Source organism: Panthera onca, chromosome B1, assembly GCF_046562875.1.
Source record: "Panthera onca isolate mPanOnc1 chromosome B1, mPanOnc1 haplotype 2, whole genome shotgun sequence".
NCBI classification, from domain to species: Eukaryota; Metazoa; Chordata; class Mammalia; order Carnivora; family Felidae; genus Panthera; species Panthera onca.
The window spans coordinates 125767067-125790989 of record NC_138342.1 but is presented as its reverse complement, the minus strand read 5'-3'; the positions used below and the strand labels follow the sequence as shown (position 1 = coordinate 125790989).

Sequence of the window (23923 nt, the reverse complement as noted above, 5' to 3'; positions counted from 1 at the left end):
TAATGAACATTTCTTGCATAACATAGACAGGTCAGGCTTTGGGCAGCGTGGGAGATACAAGTGCCTGATTCCAGGCTTTGGAGCAGTGACAGAGGCCATAGAAAAGGGAGAACACATATCAAGAAACGATTGCTTGTGTGAAGTGATTAAATCCCCCAAGTACCAAGATATTTGACTATGATTATATGATGTCAGAATCACATCAGAAGTTTGTGTCAGAATGAAAGATTTTAAAACCTCATTTGCAAGGTCTCCGAGCAGAAGCTAACACATTAGTGAAATGATCTTTCATTCCAGCCTGGGAAACGTACAGCATAAGTCTAGAACAGCTGTCCTGGGCAAAAGTGTTTGAAAATGTTAATAAAGACAGAAGGAAATATTGTAGATCGGTATATTATGGGAAATCTCTGTTCAAATAAATGCCATCATTATTCCTTAAGTGCCAGAGAGGGAGAATTCCACAGCCAGTACGTTTTTGGTTCCAAATGAGCATACTGAGGGGGACAGCAGTGAGAAATGCAAGCGCCTATGACAAGAGAGTCACCATTATCCAGTGCTGGGCAAGGAGGCCTTCACTGCCCATTAGGAGAGCTGGACATGGACCTTGTTCACTCATCATTCACGGTCTGAGAACTACCTGTCAGGCCCCATGCTAGGCCCTGGGGACACCCAGGGGACTGTGACATCTGCTCTCCATGAGTGCCCAGTCAAGTGAGTAGAGAATGACAAGCTGATAATCATAACACAGTGTGACGAATGCCATGCAGAGAGTTGCCCAGGGTCCTTTGGGAGAACGGAGGAGGAAGCATCTAACCATCACGTGGGCACTGGGAAGGCTTTCTGGACGAGGCGGCGTCTGCCCTGAGCTGATGCTGCCAGTGTCAATATCATCACCTGTCCACACCCAGGCTCCTGCTAGGCACAATCTGCATATGCTGATTCACTTACTGCAAGGTATGCTTCCATTCCACAGGAGACGTATGAGAAGACATCTCAGAAGGCTAAAAGGGATTCACTCAAGGTCATGTTGGTGCTCTGGGCACCTGGGTGGCTCAGTCGGTTGGAGGTCCAACTCTTAATTTCAGCTCAGGCCAGGACCTCATGGTTTGTGGGATCAGGGCCCAAGTTAGAGCCTGCTTGGGATTCTTTGTCTTCTCTCTCTCTCTCTCTCTCTCTCTCTCTCTCTCCTGCTACCCCTCCCCTGCTCATGCACTCTAACTAAATAAACATTAAAAAAAAAAAAAAAAAAAAGGTTGGGTCACCTGGGTGGCTCAGTCGGTTGAGCATCCAACTCTTAATTTTGGCTCAGCTCATGATCCCAGGGTAGTGGGATTGAGCCACATGTCAGGCTCCATGCTGAGCACGGAGTGTGATTAAGATTCTCTCTCTCTCTCTCTGCCCCTCTCCCCTGTGCATGCGCTTTCTCTAATTAAATAAATTCATTTAAAAAAATTTTTTAAAAGAGGTCATGTTGCTGCTAAACTCCGTTTTGACTAGACTGCATGGAGCTCACACCCTCACATTCTTCTGGGTGGCTGGAACAGAATACAAGGAGAAGAATGGAGAAGGAGGGGAGTCAGACCTACTCAGGGGGCAGGACTGTGTGCTGAAGGACTGTGATTACACCAACTGCAAGTGCAGTGAGTGCCACCATTCCAAAGAGGGACCTGGGTTCCAAAGCCAGCTGTGGCTAATCTCCTTATGCTTTCTCCTTTTTCTGTAAACACAGACGACACTTCTCACTCGCTAGAGGCCGTGGCCAGGAGCAAGAGAATGACTTCAGAATGCCTGTTGGAGGCTGCTGCACGGTGGCACTGTTAGCCTTGGCTGAGGGTCACCCAAAACTAAAGTCTCACACTCCCTGGTCTCAGCTTCCTTCACTGAAAAGAAAGGAACCATTAACAGGTGAAGTGGCCAAAAGACTTGAGTGGGATGCTAGGTGGGAAGTACTGCGCAGGGCCAGGAGCAAGTGAACACTCAGGAAGTGAAGCCTGTATTACCAGCATCAGGTAGTTTGCAGGCAGATCTCACCTGTGCTTTTCAGGGTTGCATCATCACTAACAAATCATTTTCTTTGCCTGAAGACAACGTCTAAACTATATCAAAGAGAAAAAACCCACAGATATTAAGTGGATGTCATCATTTAAAAAAAGAAGTTGCTCGGGGCGCCTGGGTGGCTCAGTCGGTTAAGCGTCCGACTTCGGCTCAGGTCACGATCTCACGGTCCATGGGTTCGAGCCCCGCGTCGGGCTCTGTGCTGACTGCTCAGAGCCTGGAGCCTGTTTCAGATTCTGTGTCTCCCTCTCTCTCTGACCCTCCCCCGTTCATGCTCTGTCTCTCTCTGTCTCAAAAATAAATAAACGTTAAAAAAAAAAATTTTTTTTAAAAAAGAAGTTGCTGAATGCAATATGGTATCCTGGAACAGACCCTGGAAGAAAAGGGCATGAGTGGAAAAACTAGTGAAATCCAAAGAAAGTCTACAGTTAACAGAATTGTACCAATGTGAATTTCTTATTCTTAATAAAACTACCGTGGCTCTGCGTAAGATGTTAACAGTAAGGGAAGCTGAGTGAAGGGTCTAGAGGAACTCTTTGTAGCTTTTCTGTAAATCTAAAATTATTTCAAAATAAAATTTTTATTTTATTTTAAAGGTTTATTTATTTTTGAGAGACAGCACAAGCAGGAGAGGTGTAGACAGAGAGGGGGAGACAGAGGATCTGAAGCGGGCTCCACATTGTCAACACAAAGCACAATGTAGGGCTCAGACTCATGAACTGTGAGATCATGACCTGAGCCGAAGTAGGATGCTTAACCGACTGAGCCACCCAGGTGCCCCTAAAATTTTTATTTTTAACAACAGGTTGTAAAAAATAAAAAAGAACCCCAAATAAACTCTTGATTCAGTCAAACACTAAAGACCTTTTGAAATTAGGATCACACTTTGAAGACATCCAAAAACCATAAGGAAACCTTTTGCTTGCTTTAGTGACAAGAAAAAATTAGTAAGGGTTACATTTAAAAATCACCTGCACTGCCCATCTTAAGGCAGTTAATCTCACTTGATACAACTGGGGTGTTTTTTTTCTTTTCTTTTCTTTTGAGAGAGAGACAGAGGCAGGGCTTACCTGGAGGGGGCTCATGCTCACGTGATGTGGGACTCGAACTCATTAACCATGAGATCATGACCTAAGCCAAAGTCAGATGCTTAACAACTGAGCCACCCAGGTGCCAGAAACTGGGTTTTAAGAAAAGTTGTTTTGTTTTTTTTCCCCAAAATGATTTGTTTTATTTATAGATTAGATAAAAGTCAACAAACTTTTTCTGTAAAGAGCCAGAGAGTAAACACTTTAGTGTTTGCAGGCCATACAGTTGGGTCTTTCAACTCTGCCATCACTGCTGTGCAAAAGCAGTGACAGACAAAACGTTAAGTGCCGGGGTGGCTGTGTTCCAATAAAACTTTATGTATGAAAACCGGTAGAAGTGGGCCACAGTGTGCTAACCCCTGCATTAGATGAGCCACATGAGAATCCACTTTGGAGTGGAGAGCTAGGGGAGATGAAAACAATGATGGCAAACTCCCCAGGCTTGAGAAGCCCCTGCTCCCTGCCCCCTCCATCTCCACTGGCTGTGTGGCATGGGGCTCCCAGGTGTGCACCAGAAGCCGCTCTGCAAAGGCCCAGGGCTTGCCCACAGCAGCAGCAATCCTCACGAACTGCTCATGATTGCCTCCCATGCACGGGGGAGACAACAACACATCAAGCCAGCACATAAAAGCAATTAGCTTGATCAGCCTTGAGTAGAAAGTTTTTTGCAGGAGGGGTGTGGGCAGGGAGAGGAGAAAGAGCACCACAGGAAATCACTGGAGCATAGATAAGACAAAGCCTTTTGAAGTTAGACACGGCCACACTGAACACTCAGTCCTCCCCACTGTGGGATACTAAGGCTTCTGGAGAGTTCCCTCCTTAAGGAGAAAGAACACCACCACCTGGTCATCATACAGCTTACAAAGGTCACTCCAAGGGCGATCATTTTCTTGGGATTTACTATAAAAGAACTGTCTTAGAATTACATCTCTAACTATTCTTTTGCTCGAATAGTGTTCCTTGAATCCCATTTTTCTTTCTTCCGGATGATCACTGGAATCAGGTAAGAAGGTTGAACTTTAGCTTGCTAGCTGAACAGAAAAGGAACTGAAGCTTCATTTCAGAAAATCATGGGGCATTAGAGGTCTCGGCACTGAGGTCCTGCAGGATAACTGACAAAAATGTTTCTGCCAGGTCAATTCTTACGTGGAAAACAGCTGCCACCCAATGTGAAGCCTGAACATATAAAACGGGAGCTACCAAGTGCAGCTCCAAAGGGGTACAACATTACTCTGCTAAGAAAAATCCTTCAGTTACTTACAAGCTGTTTTTATGAGTAATGTGTTGTAATGGGAGAGCTACCCATAGTGCTCAAAATAATCTACAGAATGACTGGTTCCCAGCAGGTGCCCATGCCTTGGTCATGCAATACGCAAAGGCCCTTTACAGAGCACCTGGGTGCCTCAGTCGGTTGGGTGTCTGACTTCAGCTCAGATCATGAGTTTGAGCCCCGTGTTAGGGCTCCTCCCCCGCTCATGCTCTGTCTCTCTCTCTCTCTCCTTCAAAAATAAATAAAAACACTACAAAAAAAAATTTAATTATGCTCAGAAGTTGGCTCCTTTCTGGACTCTCTTTTGGGGGATTGGGGACTTAGAGGGAGTAGAAGCTTTTTTTTCATCAGTGGCTGGTGGTTAGAGGCTGTAGAGAAGGCTTGATTGGATACTTATTCTCTTGCATTTCCCAAGAGGACAAAGGAGCATTAATTACTGAGGACCACCAGACTTTGTTTTAGCCGCTTTATAAAATGGTATTTCATCTTAATCCTTACATTAACCCAGTCAGGTAGATATATCTTCATTTTTAAAGATAGTGAAACCAAAGCACACAGAGGTAGGAAAATTTCCCCAAGCCACAAGACTAATAAGGGACAGAGGTAGAGTTTGTCCCTGAGCTGTCTGCCCCAGTGATCATGGTGCCCTTAGACTTACTCTACTGTAAGGATTGAAATGACCTCATTGCATATGCGAGCATTGTTTGAAGTGTGGGTTTCCCCTGGATCTGAAACCCAGTGAGATAACAGTGGCTGTGCCCTTGTTTTGAAGAGGGAGCACTGATCCCACATTAGGTCAGGTGGCTTTGGTTTAGGATTATCTGTGGGGAATAAACACTTGAATCGGATTGCTGCATGTTCATCATGCCACACCTTTGGCCGAGATTTGGGGAGGAGGGCATCCCTCCCAACAACAGAACTGAGAGGCTTGGAAATCTGAAAGTCTGCAACGGAGCAGCATTCATAATTTTTTAATGAGTAATGTGATATCCAGTTGTCTCTTTAACTTCAGTAAAGGTCTTGAAGCTAATCACAGGACCCACATACTTGACCGCCAGCCATAAATGTCTGCTCACATTCATTTTGGGGGTACAATTTTTGTCCCAGATATTTCCTTGAATCTTCTCTCCAAGTCTGTACAGAAATGATGCCATACCAACTGCCTAACGTGCTCACATCCTTCCATACGTATCCGTGTGTCTTCCTAGGATATTTTTGGTATTTGTATTGTGTACTCGGATTTGCATGTGGCCTAATCATGTCTTCCTTTGTGCTGTCTCTATAGGTACTGAAATCCAAAGGTTTCATTTTCAGTTGATAATGTTGATTGCTCACATTAACTTTAAAGCCCCCTAATGAAAAGTTGACTTTCCAAAATGAAGACACACGTCTGAATTTTGTTATAGCTTTTGTCCTGCTTAACACTCAGAGAAAACAATGAATTCCTCTCATTATTATTTGTTTCATCAGTTTTTGTTGTTATACTTTATCATTTTCTATGCATGGATTGGTTGTCTGTGCCTTAATATCAAAGTGTAGTCAGGGACGTCCTGAGTTCTCTGTAAATTGGAAGAGAGTTTAGGCTGGTAAAGCATTGATTTTAGAGTTAGGATGGGCTTTCATATCCTCATTCTGCTCTTAGAACCTTGGAGACTTTATATAAATTATTTAAACAAACCAAGGCCTAGCAGGATTATCTGTTGAAAGGGAATAACAGCATCTGCCCCTCTGGGTTGCTGCGAGGTTTCAAGGTATCACATATACTAAAACCCAGTTGCCGTTCCCCTTGGAGCTCCAGGTGGCCGCCTGTTTGGATTTTCCTTCCCTCTGAGAACCTAATTTGATATTCTTAGTTTAAGTTGACCTGACTTCCTGGTTCATCAGTTACATAAGCTCCTTACTAAATAGCTCAGAGAAATAGCCTCTGTAGTCCTGGGGAAGCCTTAGGGGTTGGCCTGAAGTTGTCTTATTACTCCTGGTTACTGTGTTTATTCCAAAGGGACTCAGCTTGGACCTCCTCTTCCTCTCAGTGTAGGAACCTCTTTTGTAGAAGCCTCTGAGAAAAGGGCCTTTATTTTTTTTTTAATTGTTTTAAATGTTTATTTTTGAGAGAGAGAGAGAGAGAGAGAGAGAGAGAGAGAGAACACAAGGAGGGGAGGGGCAGAGAGAGAGGGAGACACAGAATCCAAAGCAGGCTCCAGTCTCCAAGCTGTCAGCACAGAGCCCGACTTGGGGCTCAAACTCACAAACCGTGAGATCATGACCTGAGCCGAAGCCGGACGCTCAACCGACTGAGCCACCCAGGTGCCCCTGAGCATAATTTAAAAGGCTGCTATGGGCTCAAGGCAAGGCCACATGCTCCCCCTGCTCATTTGGCTCCATTCTGCCTTCACTTGAGCCATCTTATCTTAGACTTCAATCTTTCTGAATCCACCCGGGGACTTTGCTAGTCACTTTGCTAAGGAGAGGGGAGAGGGGGGAGTGGGAGGGGGCCTGGCTTCCAGTTCACTCCTCACACTACATGGCACCAAAAAGGACACCCTTCCATATGAAGGCACTAGCTATCCTAGAGATCTCAGTGTAACCCACCATGTTCTATAACCAGGGCCAGCCTACAGGTAAGCAGAGGAAAGCAATGCACTTATTAGGATACAATCTCCCCATTAACCACTAACAATGCTGGAAATTCCTATGATGGGCGATTTGTCCTTCGCCAGATCTCTTTTTAAATTTACAGAGCTTTCTTCCCTTTGCTACAAAAGTACTCTGTGTTCATTTTAGTCAAGTCAGGGAAAAAAAAAAAAACAGATGTGGGGGGAAAAAAAAGTTTTAAAAGATAAATTCCTTATTTTCTTTTTAAACAATGATCATTTCAAGAGAGGGAAAAACATGAGATACCAATTTCTAGGGTGAACTGACTGCCCCTGGCCCAAGAAGGGTTGGGAGCTGTAAAATCAAGAAGTGATGGGGTTGAAGTAGCCCTCCCCGAAGGGGTGGAAAAGACAGTAAATGGGAAGAAAATGAGAGGAAGAGGAGGTGGAGACAAAGCTTACCTATGACCGCGATTACTTAGAGTTTCTAGGTGTATGCCAAATTTCACAGACATCTGTTAAAAGTTGTTTTAAGGTGATTAGTTTTCCAAACTTCAGACAAATCACTCTTGGTTTGTCATGGTACACCAAGGCACAAATCAAACTTCAAAGGTACTGTGAGATCGCCCACCAAATGTTTTCATCAACTTCCAAAAAAGCAATCATGGAACCACCAGTCAAGTAATTTAAAATGCAAGTAGTTGTCTATGGGACCTCTATTTGCACAACTCAAACGAAGCAAGTGATTTCATTGATAAGAATACAAATGGTTACCAGTGAGTGCAACACTAAGCCTACAGACGACATGCAGCCCAACGCTGTAAATGAGAGTGGGAATCTACTGTCAGATGATTTCAAGCAACCAGCATCAAGTCTGGGTAGGCATGAATCTGTTGCACAAGAGGAGCTCTGGGCAGCAACTGGGAAAGATGGGTTAGGACTTTCTTAATATTCAGCATAAACTAAGCCAAGCCTCTAATCAGATGGGACAGAAGGATCTACTGCCCGCCTGGCCTGCCAGAGCACACAGTGAACCATACCTTGGGATACCAACATTCCCAGCTACAAAAAACTATTCCATGATGCCGCCATCTTGAAGGTGGGAAAGTGCGGGCACAAAAGGAGTTTGTTCCTTTTCATTTGAAATCTTGGGGGAAGCAGATAGCAATGGCTGCTATTTCTTACAAGAGAATTTCTTTTGGGGCTGGGAACCCAAAAGGATTACTTGTCAAGAACCTGTTCCATCATTTACAATGGAAGAAAATCTGTTTAGAGAAAACTACTTTACTGGAAAAAAAAAATGACTTCGGAACATCTGAAATACCTTGACCTATGATGTAATGTCCCCCAAGGAGACTGAGCTAGCAATTCTTCACTGGCAATGAAGTCACCCATCACCTTACTGAGTGTACAGGTAAGTAATAGCTCCAGATTGATTGACTGCAATGAATAATACCCACAAGTCATAAACATCAGCAGAAACCCAAGAAATCCAATTCTGCTGTATTGTTTTCTACCTGTCAGAGGCTACTGCTGTATTTACACACTGCCCCGATCAGAATCTCTGCTGCTGTAGCTTTCCCTCTGCAAATGTGCTTTCCGGCGGCTAGGGTCATGGCATTTCTTTCCAGCCGAGCTACCAGGGTCCTATGTGATCCATATACAGTTGTCGATTTTTCAGGACATGAGATTAGGCAAGTGTATGTTTTATAATATAGAATCACTACCCTGGATTAAAACCAGGCAGTCCAGGCATTGCCTCCTTTTTTAAAGCCCTCGGTAGAGGTTTAATGACCCCACAGCAATTTTAGTTTCATTAAAAGGAGTCTTAATCAGTATTTACTCAGAGCCTATTCTATTCAATACTGTATAGCTTGTGTGCAGAGATCATGGATTGGAAAAAAAAAAAAAAAAACCACACAATGAGAAACAAATTTACAAATGGTAAGGAAACAGAAAAATGCTCTACAGAGAAAATGGTGAGATTAATTCTGTGAAATTCCTGGAGGAAGAGCTGTTAATCTCTACAAGGAAGAAGGAAGATGGAGCAGAAATGAAACACAGTTACTTAACAGACATTCAGTGATATACAGAAAGAAAGGAGATTTCCAAAAGGAGACCATTTTTATAAATGCATAATGTTCTATTTCTTACTTTAATAACTACGTCAAGATCACTAAAAAGTTCGAAGAGTATAAAACTCAATTTCTATCATCAATAATTTTATAATCTATCTTGGAATGAGGGAAAGATAGTACTGTGGACTGAATGTGTCTTTCCAAAATTCATATGTTAAAATCCTACCTCCTCACATGTGATGCTATTAGGAAGTGGGGTCTTTGGAAAGTAAGTAGAATTCAGTGATGTACTGAGAGCAGAATCCTCATGAATGGAATTAGTGTCCTTATAAGAAGAGTCACAAAGCCAGCAAGCACTCCACAAACTGGAAGCAGGCTCTCACCAGAACCCGGCAATGCAGACACCTTGATCTTGGAAATCTAACTTTTAGAACTGTGGGAAATAAATTTCTGTCATTAAGCAGAAATAAATAAATAAGCTCTCGCAATATTTTTGTTATTATAGCCTGCACCAACTAAAATACATAAATGGGCAGGCAGGCAGGCAGAGACACTGTTGTGAGTATATAGATACGCATACACATACACATATACCACTTAAATATCAACTAACACTAAAAGGTAAATATTACCTAATACTAGAAGGCAGTATTTTCCCAATGTCCATTATTGGGTATAGACAGAGAAAGATATTTAGAATCTTCCTGTAGACTACAGAGCTAGAGAAAGCTTCTTTAGAGTGGAAACTAAATTAGACCCTAAAGATAAGTCAGATTGCCTTGAGCAAAGAAGGGGGGGAGATATTTCAGGCAAAGAGAATCAAAGTATGGGGGAGCCACAGAGGGGGACCTGAAGACAGGAACACACCATCCCAGACGACGTAAAAGAAAATAAAGTGAAGAAGAGGTATCACTTATCCTGACTGCACTCCTCAGGGAAGCTGTTTACAACCACACATGCCTGGAACCAGAGGGAGGGCGGGACATTTGTCTGTATCACCTGGCATTCTGCTAGAAATGCATGCTCAGAGATTGGCCCTCAAACCTCAGGGTCACTCCGGGAAGGGGCCGGCAGTGGGGGCTTCACAAGCCCTCCAGGTGATCCTGATGTGTGCTCAAGCTTGAGATGCATTCCTCACTTCATGATCAATCTGGACTGAAATATGCTTAGAAGAAAACCCCTCAAAAGACACACAAGGAACACTCTATATAAGTCAGAGAAATATACATACATTTTATCCACTACACAGAAAGAACCAAATTCTTGAAGTAGGAGGAAGTCCAAATTATAACACAAATCTTTCCAGACTTGTTTCAGCTACTTATTTTCTCCCCTGCTTTTTTGGCCTCTCAGTGTTGGAGTGCTTTCCATGACATTTTAAAATTTGTATGAATAGGAAGCTGGGGAATTCACTCCTCGTTTGATTTATGACCAAAAATATCAAGCTCTTCATGTTTCAGGCATGAACGTGCTATGAATTGAGCATTGGCTATATCATGGCTTATAATGTCACTTTCCCACAGAATCACTCCGGAAGAAGTAGGACTAACTAAACTGTTCTCCACTATGATACACACTTACTGAAAGAAATAACTAGGAATCTGGTTTTTGCTTAAACACATGCACATGCACCCACACGCACCCATGCAAATTCTACCCCCAGAGTGCCCGGGATTAGATTCTAGGTTCCTATGTAACCACTTTCACTGGTGCTTGGAGCCCTAAAGTGAAAAGAGTATTTTTATTCTGGAAAAAAAAAAATAGTAAAAATGACAAGCATGTTCGAGTACTTTGCAACTTAAGTCCACAATACACAGTCTTCGGCATTTAAACATGTATGTGTTACAATCTTGGGGGGGGGGATAAATCTCATCTGGAGAATGCTTCCATATTTTGAGTTCCACTTGGACTTTCAGTTACATTTTCAAAGTCTTTAGGTCACCCCAAAATTTTAGCATACCAAATGTCTCCCAGCCTTTTAATACTTAATAAGTTCATAATGATTTCATGTGAATCCAGCAGTAACTATAAAAAGCCGAGTAATGTGAGGAACACTTTCCGATTCCATTTAAAGTCCCAAGAATGCCTAGCTAGGGTCAGATGACATCATTATCTCTGACTTATTTTAGGCAACTTTGATTTAAAAAAAAAAAAAAAAAATGTTTTTTAACTTTGAAGACAAGACGCCCAAATACTCTCAAGGCTGAATTATAAAATGTATTTTTGGATGTAATGTGATTGACTAATCAAGTAATGGCATGTAATTATTAGTGGGATTCTTTTTTTGTTTTTGTTCTCTGAGCATTTGTTTGTAATTTGACACTCTTTTGATGTCCCATCCCACCACCAATCCGCATTTATTCCACAGCTTGGTCAACGCAGAAAGACAAACCATGTAGTCAAACCAGGACCATGGTATTGTTTGTTTGGTATATTTGTCTTAATATACCTGAGCTGATCTGCACACGCCTGGCACTAAACCAAACTGAGATGACAAAATCAGATATTTCATTCACCAGTTGTCAAGTATGCAGCATGTTATGGAGAAAACAGAGAACACTGGCATAAAGCTCTTGAAAATTCAAACAACTAAAATATCATTCTACTGACAGTTTCAAGAGTCTATTGATCACAATGCACACACTATCCTAGGTCTAAAAGTTTACGCTGCTGGTGAGAGGACATCCCGAGTATCTGAGCAGGACAATAACAAATTTCCTCTGTGCAAGCCAAAACTGCCACAAATTAAACTCAAAACAGATTTGAAACAGCTCCTATCCACTTTTCCACATGGGGAACTCAGAGACGCTGTCAAGAAAGGCCTTTTTCATGTGTCCTGCTTCCTCAGGTAGTCCCACTGATTAGAGAACAGAGGTCCTCAGACCCAACACTTCAGTACCGATGCAGCACATAAACTTCAAAATGAAGGTCCCAGTCCTCCTTCCCTCAGCACCAAAGAGAAACACAGCTACTTACACAGGGGATGCCCAGTCCCCAAAGCTGCCCCCATCTGTGAGAAGGTGGTTTTTGTCTGGTCCAGGAGGCCCATGGACAGCTGCAGTCGTGGGAGATGGGGAGGAAAGTGAATCTAGATTACTGGTAGGAGTGTCCTCCTTAGGAAGGTTAGGACTGTCACCTAGGGAAGAAAAAGAAAATAACATGAACTTCCAAACAAATATGCAGAGATTGACAAAAAAACAAACCACTCCATTAATAATTATATGGCATCATTTGATTATACAATCAAATTAAATCCAAAATTATATTTATAATTTACCCTGAGATTATTCAGGGGTCCTGTCTTTAAATTTTTTGTTTTTGCTTTTAACCAAAAATGCTTAAACTAAATCATAGATAATACATAGAGAGGGGTGTTTCCCCCACAAGAAAATACAATAAAATCAGTTCCAATGAAAGATGAAAGCCTCAGTCGTGGCCACAATGACTTCCTAATGTTTAAGGAGCACAGTTGTAAATCAATGATAACCTCAGGAACAATTCAGAGCAGTACACCAGCCCCAAAGTGGCCAACCTCTCACTTTCCAGTCACCTGAAGCCTCTTTAAGACACTGCTAGTCACCACTTAGTGAGTAATAAATTAAACAACTCTAAAGGGACCTTGTCTTCTGAGCTGGTGTCTTAGATTACAACTTAATAGTTCAATTTATTAAAATCCCAGACATAGAGAAACTTCCATCTCCCTGTGAAGATTAGGGAGGATGTTATATAAGAATCAGGCCTCTGCAGTGACTGCAGGGATGACTTTAAACCAAAACTAAAAAGCATTTTTTAAATGGATTGCATGATTTATTCATTCACAGAGGACCATTTTATGAAATACATTTAGTATCGTTTGCACACATTATAGGCTGGGGTGGAAAAATGGAGAAGATGAAAAAGAGCTCACATGAGCAGCTGTTTTCCTCAACTGGTCTTACTTTCACGGCACTCCCAGCTACCATAATGTACCTGAATAGCACTTATCAGAGCCTGGACCCGTCGGCCACATTCACAGTCCCCATTAAATATTAACTGCTCCAGGCTGCCTTGCAGAGGCAGAAATATTCTACTAGGAGGCACTGATTTTGCCTTGATTTTATAGATGATGGGTCACAATAGTTGATCAACAACTATCAAGCAGATGATACACAACCTGGAGGGCCAAAACCCAGCCACGGTCCTAGAAGGAAAGCCTGCGTGAACGCCAGGAACAGCAAGGATCTTGCTCTCAGAAAACCATCTTAGATTTCAATCCTACTCATAATGAAGTACAAGAGAAATTCTGGCCTCTGATTAAGCTAGATCCCAAGATGCTAACCTTGAAAATTGATTGTAAGAGATAATTCTTATTTAACTCTGACCCAGCTTACAACTCAGGCGAAGAGAGAGAATCTTAGAAATGGAGATCTAGAAAAGTTGAATTCAGGAAAGTAGGAGTTACAGATGGCAGTGATGGCTGGAAAAAGGAATTCTTTATGGGGGCAGTTAGGAGGGAATGCCAGGATAATCATGGGCAGAAGATTCTGGTAGAGGAGAGTTTTCTGAGCTTTTTCTTTCCTAAGTGTGTCGTAGAGAAAGGTGCGTTGAAGCAAGAGATGAATGCAAGCTCTGGCGGCAGGTCTCCTCCCTGGTCTAAGTGTCCCTGTGAAGCCGTGCTCAGTGCCCATTCACAAACACGGAGCGTAGAAGGCTGGAGGATTCCTCTTTCAGTGAAGTCACTTTTTCCACAGCCCTTCACCACAAAAGTGTCTAGCTAATTGGAGTAACTCAGCCCCACATACGTGGGCCAGTTTTCAGGCAAATAAACCATAACCCGCTGATAGACCACCAGGATTTCCTTCTGATTTATTTTCATTCTGGGACACAGTCCACTTTGAAACTAAAGCTACTTCTCTTTCTATGTCTGCATAGTTCAGATCCATCCAGTTCTGTTCTGCAAATATGCCCAAGAATAAGGGGCTGGAGCTCCAGCTTCCCTGGGAACTCCTGAACATGTACCTGTACGACAGCTGCCAATTCAAGGCTTGGCTAGAAGTAGCAAAATAGGATCAGTTCTGAAGCAGAACAGGATAACCTCAGCAGTGAGTCAGGCGCAAGCAGCTTCCTGGCTTCAGGAGGCTGGATCCTGGCCCTCTGCTCTCTGGGCCTCATGCCCTGTCTCTAGGGCACCGCATGACATAGCAAAAGCAGCAAATGAGAGTCTGGGGCCAGTTATTCCCTGATTCATTCCTACAAGGAGAAACATTTCAATGAGAAGCAACTTTGGGGAAATGGAAAGCAAGGGTCTAGTGTTACTTTCAAAAGATGCCTGAAATGTTTTTACAACCAGATACACTAACTCATCTACATTGCTTCAAATTCTTTTCCCAAGCAGACTGACACAGCACCAACGGTCATTCAACATATTAAATCACATTCTATTAAGAGAATTTCTTTCTCCCTTCCTGCCAAACAGTAGCAATCTGAACCCTCAAGTGAAAAGAATATTGGTAGAAGGGAATATGTTTACACAAACTGATCAAATGAAGAGATACCTCACCCTACTTTCTGTGCACACAGAATTCCTTTCTCCTCCACTGTTCCGGAATGAGCTTATCTACTAGAGAATCACTGCATTTGAGGAAAAAGGCATATAAGCATTAAATACTTACAACCATTTCTGAAGCCTTAGTTCCCCCAAATCAAACTATGACTTTTTAACTAGTATGAATATAATAAAACTTATTCCAAAAACAAAACAAAAAAACTCTCTGTTCAATGATTTCTGGAATAAAGGTTTTGAATCCTATGAAACTAATTTGTACTTGAGAATTAAGGTTGGATACTCTCATTGTTTCTCACCTTCCATTTCTTTGGAGTGTCACACACCTGTTCCCTTAGGTGTTACCCTTTAACAGGCACCTACAGGCAGACAAATCACCTGTGAGTAACAAGACTGTTCTGGTAAGTGAGCAGAAATGGTGCTGAAGGGCTTGTGTTATGAACAGACTCTGAGATAAGAAACTCAGCAGAAATAGAACTACCACCACCTAGAAGAGAAAATGACTTCTTCACAGCATCCAGCTTAATTGCCACCTTCTCCACAAAGCACTTGCCAACTGCCTTTTCTGCCTCTTCTCTCCTCTCTCACAACTATCAGCAGCAACCAAGTTGGCATTCACTAATGCCATGACCTGGTTTTAATTCCCCATTTCCATTATGCATGTTTTGAGGGTGGAGACTAGGCCTCAGTCTTGGTAATCCTTAGAGGACATAATGCAGGGCCAGGCAAACCAGAAATCTTCAGGAAATACTGTGGACTCACTGCCATGTGGAATATTATGAATACGGAAAGCCAGTGCCTCTAGGAATTGAAGAGGAGAAAACCAAATCTGCAAACCTCAAAGTATTGTTAAAAAATCAGAACAAAGCTTCCAATTATCATCTTCTCCCCTTTCAAGCCACAGATATCTTTCACCCTCTTTATTCAATCAACAAGCATTTACTAGGCTTCTACTTACATACAAGGCATACCACAGATGCTTACTTATAAAGGTGAAGAATCAGGGATGCCTGATTTGCAGCAACGTGGATGGAACTGGAGGGTATTATGCTGAGTGAAATATGTCAGTCAGAGAAGGACAGATATCATATGTTTTCATTCATATGTGGATCTTGAGAAACTTAACAGAAGACCATGGGGGAAGGGAAGGGGAAAAAACAGTTATAAGCAGAGAGGGAGGGAGGCAAACCATAAGAGAGTCTCAAATACAGAGAACAAACTGAGGGTGGATGGGGGGGTGAGGGAGAAGGGAAAATGAGTGATAGGCATTGAGGATGAGCACTGGGTGTTGTAGGTAAGCAATGAACCACAGGAATCTACCCCAAAATCCAGGAGCACACTTTACACATTGTATGTTAGCCAATTTGACAATAAATTATATTTTAAAAATAATAATAAAATAAAATAAATACAATACAATACAATAAAAAAATAAAATAAAATAAAATAAAATAAAATAAAATAAAATAAAATAAAATAAAATAAATAAAATAAAATGTGAAGAATTAGTCCTTAAACCACAGGTGCTCACAGTACAGTGCAGAAGACAGTCAGGTAAAGACAAACACAACAGGAGGTGGTGTCGGTCGTATTATGATTGTATCAAGGAGCTTTGAGACCCAGAAAAAGAAGTTTCCAAATCTGCCAGTGGTAGAGGGAGAAAGGCAACAGGAAGAGGAAGAAATTATTGCCAAACTTGCATGGAAAGAACCCGACAGAGAAAATATCAAGGTTGAGAGCATAGAAACAAGAGAGAATGTGGCAGTTTCCAGAGCCACAGGTAGCTGGATTTGGCTGGAGAATAAGATCAAAGGCAGAAAATGAGTACGAAGTGGGGTGTTATATATAACCTTAGGGTATCTGACTTTGTTCCATAATCATTGGGAAGTTACTGCAGGAATGAAGCAGGGAAGTGACATGATCCAGAGAATGGACTCAAGAGATATTCAGTACTGGGGCACTTGGGTGGCTCAGTCGGTTAAGCCTCCAACCCTTGATTTCAGCTTATGTCATGATCTCATGGTTCATACGATTGAGCCCCATGTCAGCTCTGCACTGACAGCATGGAGCCTGCTTGGGATTCTCTCTCTTCCTCTCTCTCTACCCCTCCCCCACTCACACACAAGTGCACATGCACATGTTCTCTGTCTCTCCCTCTCTCAATATAAATATTAAAGAGAGATATTCAGTAGTACACTCACTAGAACTCTGTGAATAAAGGTGAAGGGTGAGAGAGGAGCCTAAGATGACTCTCAAGTTCTTGACTTAGGCAACTAGATGAATGGTAGAATTATTACCTGAAATAGGGAATAAAAAGCAAGGAGGGAATTGGGTGTGAGAGATCATAAAACTAGTTGCAGACATCTTGGGCTGGGCTGGAGGTGTCAATAAAAAAATCCAGGTGAAAATAGCCAGAGAAGAGTTGGTTATACACTCCAGAGCTCAGAAAAGAGGTCTGGGACAGTTACTGTTGGGGTGTGTGTGTGTGTGTGTGTGTGTGTGTGTGTGTGTTCTGAGTGTCATGGAGGTAGAACTGAAGTCATGGCATTGGAAGAAGGCAAAGGAAAGCTGCAGAAAAGTAAGAGAACCTTGGAGGAACCTCAGCTGTAAGGATCAGGCTTCTCCTTAAAGCAAGATTATTGGTGGTGGCGGTGGTGGTGGTCATGATTGTTGCTGTGATTATTAAGATAAATACAGAAGTGTTATTTTGCAAATATTTAGGATTCCCTCACAGCCATATGTTTTCATTAAAATTGGGCAAAATAGCATGTAAGAGGACATACCTTTCATGATAGCTACTACATTTCACTATTAGTCTGATTTTTTTTTTTATGACCCTGAGTACATGAACAAGGGTTTTACTTTCATGATAGACTAAAACTTCAAAGGCTGGCAGAAAATTAGAGCTAGAGGAGGAAACAAGAACTTGATAGTTCTACCATATCTAACAACATAAGAGGACGCTCATCTCCTTAATTTTAATAGATGGATAAGCTTTTACTTTAGTGGTTGAACTTCCTTGTTCTGACGATGACAAATGATTCTCTCCATTCATCTCTGGCCATTTCACTTAATTAGAACTGCTTCCGTATTGTTGGAGGGAAAAAGGCTTTGAGTTTTCCCTTCCATTTCATTTCCCTTTCATTTCTTTTTTGTCTTCCTCTCAAATGGATTGTGTAACTGTTAAGAAGTCAGGGATAGTTCCCTTTGAATCTCTTACCTGCTGTTTTCCACTTAGCCTAAAATGTTTGCATACATTATGAAACCACAGAAACTTTGTTATTCCTCAGAAATGGATTGTCTCCCTAGTAGCAAGAATATTCCACGTTTTTCTTGCTTAAACATCCTGGTTTATGTATTCGCAGATAAGAAAGAAAAGGAAAGGGGGACCGAAAAGAGGAAAGAAAAAAGCATAGAAAGAAAAGATCCAGTATCCTAACCGAACTTGAACTTAATTCCAGCAAGCCTCACAGTTGTGCTTCTGGGTTACCTGCCACCACCACAGCTACACAGGTACACAAATATGCCACCTGTCAGTCAGGATAGTCACAGGTGCTTCTAAGTCTCAAACAGTTCATCACTAGGATCAAAGAAACATTTACTGAGAATAAAGTAACTATACTTTTAACACCACAGTAATGCTTCTACAATAAAGGTCAGTCAGGAAATTTCCAGGCAAGAAGGCAATGAAATTTTAAGTAGAACCCACCCCTCCCTCCCACATACACTGTTACCACCACCACCAAAATGATAAAATAACATTTTAAAAATATCTAAATAAAAAGATAACTGCATTCAAAAATATGTTAAACCTATCTATGGAACAGAATGGAAACAGAGCTTCAGAGGTCAGTGGGAGTATAAGCCAAAGGATTACTGACTCCAGGACCTACTGAAACCAGCAGAACCAGACAGACATTTAAATCCTGTGGTGTCCCAAGTACAACACACCTATGATACACCAGGCATGGGGCAGGGGGCTGGAACCAGGTTCTCCATGTGGAACTGGGGGTTAGGAGATGTTCTCCAAACTATACGGAAACAAATAATCTATGACCAAGTTCCCCACTCAGCAGGGAAACTAGATTTGACATGCCTACCCCTCCCATCTCCAGGATGTGATTTATGAGCAGGGATAATAAGACCTGGTTCTGAACCAAAGCACTTAGGTTGAGGCAAGAGCCAGAAAGGGAGTAGGAAAAAAAGGAGAAGAAGGAGGTTCCAACTCATCACAGCCACGAGTACACACACAAAATCCTCATTCACAATGGACTTACACAATTTCTAGAATGCAAAGAAAACTAAGATAACAAACTCAACAAATAAAAAAATTCAGGTATTTAGAGATCTGTAATATAGAAAAGAAGTGAAATTGCCAACACCCTGGTCGCAAAAGAAGAAATAAATCGAGATTTAAAGAAATAACCACTAACTCCTCAAAATTAAAGGATCTTCAGAGACCTCAATTCAAAAAATTCAGAGTGCCAAACAGGGGAATAAAGAAAATATTGCACAATGGAAAGACATGCCATGCTCATGGATTGGAAGAACAAATACTGTTAAAATGTCTAAAAGCGATCTACACATTCAACGCAATTCCTATCAAAATACCAATAGCATTTTTCACAGAGCTAGAAAAAACAATCCTAAAATATGTATGGAACCACAAAAGACCCCAAATAGCTAAAGCAATATTGAAAAAGCAAAGCAAAGCTGGAGGCATCACTATTCCAGACTTCAAGTTATATTACAAAGCTGTGACAATAAAAAAAATATGGTACTGGCACAGAAACAGGTACATAGACCAATGGAACAATATAGAAAAGCCAGAAATAAACCCACAATTATGCATTCAATTAATCTTTTTTTTTAACATTAATTTTTGTGAGAGAGAGAAAGAGAGAGAGAGAAAGAGAGAGAGAGAAAGAGAGAGAGAGAAAGAGAGAGAGCGTGCACACGCGAGTAGGTAAGGGGCAGAGAGAAGAAAGAGACACAGATTCCAAAGCAGGCTCCAGACTCTGAGCTGTCAGCACAGAAACTGATGTGGGCTTGAACCCACGAACCGAGAGATCATGACCTGAGCCGAAGTCAGACGCTTAACTGACCGAGCCACCCAGGTGCCCCGGTCAATTAATCTTTGACAAATATGCAAGAATAGCCAATATGCAAAAGACAGTCTTTTCAGCAAATGGCGCAGGGAAAACTGGACAATAACATGCAAAAGAAAGAAACTGGACTACTTTCTTACATCATACACAAAAATAAATTCAAAATTCATTAAAGGCCTAAACATAAAGCATAAAACATAAAAATCCTGGAAGAAACCATAGGCAATAACTTCTGTGACATTGGCCAAAGCAACTTTTTTCTAGATAGGTCTCCTGAGGGAAGGGAAACAAAAGCAAAGATAAACTATTGGGAGTACACCAAAATATAAAACTTCTGCACAGCAAAGGAAACAATCAAGAAAACTAAAAGGCAACCTACAGAATGGGAGATTATTTGCAAATCATATATCTAATATATATAAAGAATTTATAAAACTCAATACCCAAAAAAACAAATAATCCAATTAAAATATGAGAAAACATGAAACATTTCTCCAAAGAAGACATCCAGATAGCCAACAGACACATGAAAAGATGCTCATCATCACTTACCATTAAGAAAATGAAAATCAAAACCACGATGAAATACCTCACATCTGTCAGAATGGCTAAAATCAAGAGCACAATAAAACAACATGTGTTGGCAAGAATGCAGAGAAAGGGGAACATTTCTTCACTGTTGGTAGGAATGCAAACTGGTGTAGCTGCTGTGGAAAACAGTATGGAGGTTCCTCAAAAAGTGAAAATGGAACTACCCTACAATCTAGCAATCACTACTGGGTATTTACCCTATGAATACAAAAACACTAATTCAAAGGGAGACATGCACTCCTATGTTTATAGCACTATTATTTATAATAACCAAGATATGGAAGCAGTCCAAGTGTTCATTGATTCAGGAATGGATAAAGAAGACATATCTATATCTATAGATATAACTATAGATACCTATATATTTATATAGGTATATTTATATATATTTATGTACATATTTTATATATATACTTATATATATCTGAAAAAATATATATATATATATAATGGAATATTATTTAGCCCAAAAAAGAGTAAAATCTTGTCATTTCCAACAACATGGACACAGCTAGAGAATATAATGCTGAGCAAAGTAAATAAGTCAGGGAAAGACAAATACCGTATGATTTCACTTTTATGTGGAATTTAACAAACAAAACAAATGAGCAAAGAGATAAAAAAGGGGGAGAGAGACAAACCAAGAAAACACTCTTAACCTTAGCAAACAAACTGAAGTTGGAGAGGGGGTTGGGGGATGGATTAAATAGGTGATGAGCATAGGGTGCCATATGGAAGTGTTGAATCACTATATTGTACACGTGAAACTAATATAACACTATATGTTAACTGGAATTAAAATTAAAACTTAAATAATAAAACATTTCACATAAGATACATTTTTGCAAAATTTAAGTATCAAATACAAAGAAAAAACAAAAAAAAGCATCCTGATAGAGCAGATTATACAAAAAACAAACCAGATTGACATCAGAGTTCTCAACAGCAACTCTGAATGCACAATAATGAAGTAATATATTTTTTCATGTTTATTTATTTATTTAGAGAAGGAGAGAGAGACAGAGAATGAGCAGGGGAAGGACAGAGAGTGTCTCAATCAGGCTCTATGCTGCCAACACAGAGCCTGACATGGGACTCGCACCCACAAACCATGAGAACATGACCTCAGCCGAAACTAAGAGCTGGACCTTTAACCAACTGAGCCACCCAGGAACCCCATGAAGTAATATTTTTAAACCATTAAAGAATTTTGAGCAAGTAATTATATATTCAAAATGCCAAACAGCCATTCAAATGTGAGGCCACAATAAACATATTATTATACATAAAAACACCCAAGGTCTGCCACACAAAGAACTACACTGATAACATTCTTAAAGAAAATATTAAAGTGTTTAAATCAAAGAAGTAATGTGAAATGTTCAACAAACTTGATAATGCTATTGTTAACTTTTTAAAACTCTAGGACAAAAGAAAAGTTAAAAACATAATGAAAATGATCCAGAACAAAAGTTCTGGAAAATACCACGTGGGGGGGGGGGGGGAATGTAGCCCAGAGCAGAAGAGAGTGCATTAAATTACTTGTCTTATTAGGGGTAGAGAGAGAAACACATATAATTAAGTATAAGAAACCAAGAGATAAATGAGATAAGTCCCAAAATAAGAGCAATCACCTTAGCAACAAAAACAGAATATTGGAAACAGAAGAACATTTGTGTGTTTTTTGGAGGAAAAAGAAAGAAAAGGCATATCAAAGTTTATTAAATAAAAATTATAAAATAATAGAAATCCTAACACAATGGTAAATACAGTAACAGAACTGGATTAAAATTAACAGTTAAAAGACAGTGACTTTCAGGGGCACCTGGGTGGCTCAGTTGGTTAAGCACCCGACTCTTGATTTTGGCTCAGGTCAGGATCTCGCGGTTTTTGAGTCCAAGGCCCTCTGCTGACAGTGCAGAGCCTGCTTGCAATTCTGTCCCTCCCCCTCCCCCGTGTGTGTGTGTGTGTGTGTGTGTGTGTGTGTGTGTGTGCGCGCGCGCGCGCACGAGCGCGCTCTCTCTCTCAAATAAACAAACTTTAAAAAAAAGAAAAAGACAGTGACTTTCCAAATATATTTTTTTATCCAACAATATGTTGACTACCAAAAAAACATGCTTAAAACAAAAGGTTGAAAGTAAAAAACATTAACATGTGCTAGGCAAATATTAAGACAATGATCTTAAATTACATGAGAGATAGAGTCATTTTATACATGGTAAAGGGACAAGATGATCCAGCAAGAAAATAAGCACCTAATGATATAAGCCTTAAGCAACAAGTAGAACTGTAAGGAAAAACAGAAAAAGCAACAATTGTTATTGGAGACGTTAACACACTCCTCTCAGATCTACTATCAGGCAGGTCAACAACAAAAACAAAACAGAGTCAACATTACAAAGGTGATCTGTTACACACACACACACACACACACACACACACACACACGCTTCGCAATAAGCAGAGGATACATATTCTTTAAGAACACATAGAATAACAACAACAAAGCAGGAACAGACCCACAAATACAACTGATGGTTGCCAGGGGAATGAGGTAAGAGGATGGGCAAAACGGATGAAGGGGAATAGGAGGTTCTGGCTTCTGGTTACGGAATGAGTAAGTCATGGGGATGAAAGGTACACAGCATAAGAAATACAATCAGTGGTATTACAGTAGTGATGTAATGGGACAGATGGTAACGACACTACTGATGAACACAGCATAATATGCAGACCTGTGGAATTACTAAGTTCTATACCTAAACTAATGTAACATCGTGTATCAATGATACTTCAATTAAAAAAAAAAACACACATAGAATATTTTTGAAGGAAAATTAAAGTCTTAAATACCAAAGATTGAATATTATAGATACTGTCTTCTCAGATCAAAATTGCAAACTATTTATAACTTCACAGACAAAAGGACAGATTTTATAATTTCCATATGTGGGAAAACTAAATATAGTTAAAAAAGAAAATCCTAATGGAAATTTTGGAAAATTTAGAATTCAATGATAATAAAAACATTTCGTATCAAAATTTGTGAAACACGGCAAAATAATATCAATGAGAACTTTATAGCTCTAAAATGTTTACTGGGAAACAAAAAAGGTTCACAATACTTTTATGCCGATTTTAAATAGACATTTTTCCAGAATAGTGATAGTCAACAGTCATGACTGTTTAAACGGTCAAACTAAATTTAGTTCGGGTAAACTCTCAATAAAACTAAAATTTACTGAAATATATTTGTTGTATTTTCTTTATTATACTGCACTGATTCAACAAGGCTCACTTATATATTATAATTAATGTAAACAAGGTATACCAAAAAGTAAAAAGCTAATATTCTTAACTATTATTGTCATTAGTTATTGGCATTAAGACTTTCTGGGGGAAAAAAAATCTCCAAAGTCACAGTGAAAATCAATGAGAAAATGTGACTAGACAAATAAAAACTCATCCTAAGTACAGACAAGTAAGACTCATGACTAAACATGATCTATTACACTTTTGAGGGTGACTTTAATCAAAATTAGGTGGACTCTTTCAGCAGAAGGGGGTGAACAAAGCTGCTGTGGTTAATATCCTTCTCTT

At 40.5% G+C, this 23923-nt stretch overlaps 1 protein-coding gene across 5 annotated transcripts in view; it reads right to left on the bottom strand.

Annotated features, from left to right (window-relative positions):
• The window catches only part of ARHGAP10 (Rho GTPase activating protein 10), a 321446-nt gene that overhangs the window by 16782 nt on the left and 280741 nt on the right, over window positions 1-23923 (bottom strand). For all 5 annotated transcript variants that reach the window (XM_060655658.3, XM_060655661.3, XM_060655662.3 and 2 more), the window contains one exon: window positions 12059-12218. In XM_060655658.3, the coding sequence (XP_060511641.2) occupies window positions 12059-12218 (160 nt within the window). The remainder of the gene's footprint in view (window positions 1-12058; window positions 12219-23923) is intronic.